This window comes from Lolium perenne, chromosome 6 (assembly GCF_019359855.2).
Source record: "Lolium perenne isolate Kyuss_39 chromosome 6, Kyuss_2.0, whole genome shotgun sequence".
NCBI lineage: Eukaryota > Viridiplantae > Streptophyta > Magnoliopsida > Poales > Poaceae > Lolium > Lolium perenne.
Genome location: NC_067249.2, coordinates 226038411 through 226041144, shown reverse-complemented (window position 1 = coordinate 226041144; position 2734 = coordinate 226038411). Strand labels below are relative to the sequence as shown.

Genomic DNA, 2734 nt, shown 5'->3' with positions numbered 1-2734 from the left:
TATCTTGCTCGAGTGTAGTGCTTCTTTTAACAGTAGGTCTTGTATTGTCATGAGATTGAGAGCGTTGCGTTGACATGTAAAATTGAAAATGAATACGTACATAGTACTCTTTCTATTACACTGCACTGCTCTTCCACTGGCACAGCACTATCAGGTCACGTCTGCTACACGTCTCGTCCAATAGATGATGCTGCAGGGAGTACGCAGTCCATCTTTGTACCGTGGCACATAAATAAAAGTACAAAGCTCCAACCACGGAAATACAAAGGATCACAACCTGGTACTAGTGCAATCTGCAATGTAGGGCAGGATGACACTGATACATGTGCGATTGATTCATGGATACATGTGAATTTTTCACCACCTTGATTTGCTTCATGTAAACTGCGAACTTAAAATTACATATACGGATTATCAGCAACCATAATCAGGAACATCACGAAGATGGGTTTTTTTTGTCAGGTAAACACGCACGGGTCTGTCACGGTGACGCCGGCCAGTCGAACCCAGCGTAGCTCTCGCTGAACCCGCCGCCGTAGAACCTGACCTCCAGGTTCTCGATCCCCTGCCCGTCATCCCACACGGCCTCCTCGTCGTCGTCGTCGTCATCGCTGCCGACGACGGCGTAGTACTCATCGTCGTCCATGAGCTCCCACGAGTACACGTCATCATCGTCCTCGTCGTCGGAGCACTCCTCCCAGTAGCTGTTCTCGAAGCAGTCGTCCACCCCGGGCCCGAGGAAGCTGAGCCCGGGGCGCCGCTCCTGCAGGAACCTCTCGTCGACGGCCCAGCAGCCGCGGAGGTCGACGAACTCCAGGTCGCGGCACCGGGCGAGCACCTCCAGGATGGCCTCCGTGGTGACGAGCATGTACCCGACCTCGAGGTGGCGGAGCCGCGGCATGGTGCGCGCGATGGCGCGGGCCTCGTCGTGCTGGTGGCAGGCGTTGCGGCCGGCCACGTCGATCGGGTGCATCACGCGGCGGAGCCCCACGAGGCTCCGGCAGTGGCTGCCGAACGCCTCCAGCGCGCGCGCGCCGATCTTGGTGCAGCTACTGATGTCCAGGAACGTCAGGTTCGGCAGCCTCGGCGCCACGGTCTCCACGACGGCGTCGCTGATCTCGCTCCGTGGGATCTCCAGCGTCCTCAGAGCCCGCGCGCTGGCGAATCAAAAGAACAATTCGTAATTTCCAACCTGATCATCACATAATTAACAGACTAATCGATCAAGAAAATGCTTACTGGTCGCCGACGAAGGAGAAGAGGGGATCGCAGGGGAGGCCGGAGACGCTGAGGCGGCGGCAGGAGCCGGAGCTGCGGCGGAGGAGCATCTCCACCATGCGGACGAGCTGCTCCGGCTGGCTCTGCCGCTGCTGGCTCCAGTCCTCGATGTCGATCTGCTGCCAGCAGTACGGGCCGGCCACCACACGCCCCCACGACTTGCACACTCGCGGCACCACCGTCAGCACCTCCTGCAGCGGCAGGTTGCGGAACACGAGCCCCAGCGCGTCGGGCAGCAGCTCCTCCCAGCACCGGTACTCGCTGCCGCCGCACTCTCCCATGGCCCAACCTGCCGCCAGAGAACAATACCTTGAGTACTTCCAAATACCAAGATCAATTGCAGCAATTCGAACTGAAAAATGGAAGGGGGTCATACAAATTCACAAACTAAAAGTTATCTGTTCTCAGCAGAACTGCGGCAAGGAGTTAGACCACAATCCCATACAACAGAAGCAAAAAGCTCATAAGAAAATCGAAGGACCAAGCATACAACTTTTACATCCCAAGAACCATGAAAGAACACAGAGAGGCAGAATTTCTTGCTCCAAACCAAGAACCAAAAGCTTCCGTTTCTACTTCACTGAAGTGGGGGTTCTTACCTTGTAGATCACTCAAGAGTGAGAGGAGCAGCTAAAAGCGGCAGCCTCTTCAGAGCAGATGGCCAGTGTGACACTGTGAGCAAACCCAAATGAGGAAGCCTATCCAAGAACCAAGCAAGGAGAGTAAGATATAAGCTGCGTCCCAAAAGTTGGCGATAGAGAGGGCTTAATTAAGCACTGACTGGTAGCTAGGGACTCCAATCAGAGAGTACCAGGAAGAGCAAGGCACAGATCTAAAAAGAAGGTCGCTTGCAGAGCTGTATAAGAGGTTAGGGACAGTGTGTGTGTGTATGTATGACAATTTGGCGCCTATCTATGTACCACAATTCCGCAGTCCACACGCAATCTGGATATTATGTGGGAAAGAACACTGAAAGCCTCCACCTTTTAAAAATTGCTCCAACTGAAAATAGATAAGGACATGGAGGATATGTGTTATTTTCCTAGATGAATTTGCAAGAAACAGTTGTGGGAGCGAGGTTGTGCTGTATGGCCTGCAGATTTACCAAATTGGTAGATGGTGGAGAAGATGGCCCGAGTTCCAATTTGGATCTTCACGAGGGAACAACTGGTGAAGCGGAGAGAGAGAGAGAGAGTCTGAGAGGTGATACTGCAGGAAGGGAAGAGCTGCTGACGGTACTCCGCAATTGACTGATGAAGACAGTTAGGGATTATTATCATTTTCTCTACTCCCGTGGCTCTAGGATAAACAAAGTCACCGTCGGCGGATCGCTGTTGACGGCTATACGTCGTACTGCTGGAAATTGATTCTTTTGATTAAATATTTGATTGCAAAGTAAAAAATTATCCCTGATGAGCTGAAAGCACAACAAGCTTTGCTAATCATCAGAACAGCA

General features: G+C 52.7%; 1 protein-coding gene across 4 annotated transcripts; it reads right to left on the bottom strand.

The window, feature by feature from the left end:
- Positions 1–257: 257 nt before the first annotated feature.
- LOC127305849 (F-box protein FBW2) lies at positions 258–2504 on the bottom strand. Of its 4 annotated transcripts, none has more exons than XM_051336418.2 (4): positions 2384–2504; positions 1878–2280; positions 1240–1567; positions 258–1157 (listed from the first exon to the last, which is right to left on the bottom strand). In XM_051336418.2, exons 3-4 carry the CDS (start codon positions 1557–1559, stop codon positions 482–484), a joined length of 996 nt encoding a protein of 331 aa, XP_051192378.1. In that variant the 5' UTR covers positions 1560–1567; positions 1878–2280; positions 2384–2504; the 3' UTR covers positions 258–481. The 4 variants fall into 4 exon arrangements, with proteins under 4 accessions (XP_051192378.1, XP_071678989.1, XP_071678990.1 ...); XM_071822888.1 differs by lacking the exon at positions 2384–2504 and having other exon boundaries at positions 1878–1976; positions 2060–2349; XM_071822889.1 differs by lacking the exon at positions 2384–2504 and having other exon boundaries at positions 1878–1976; positions 2090–2349.
- Between the last annotated feature and the right edge of the window lie 230 nt (positions 2505–2734).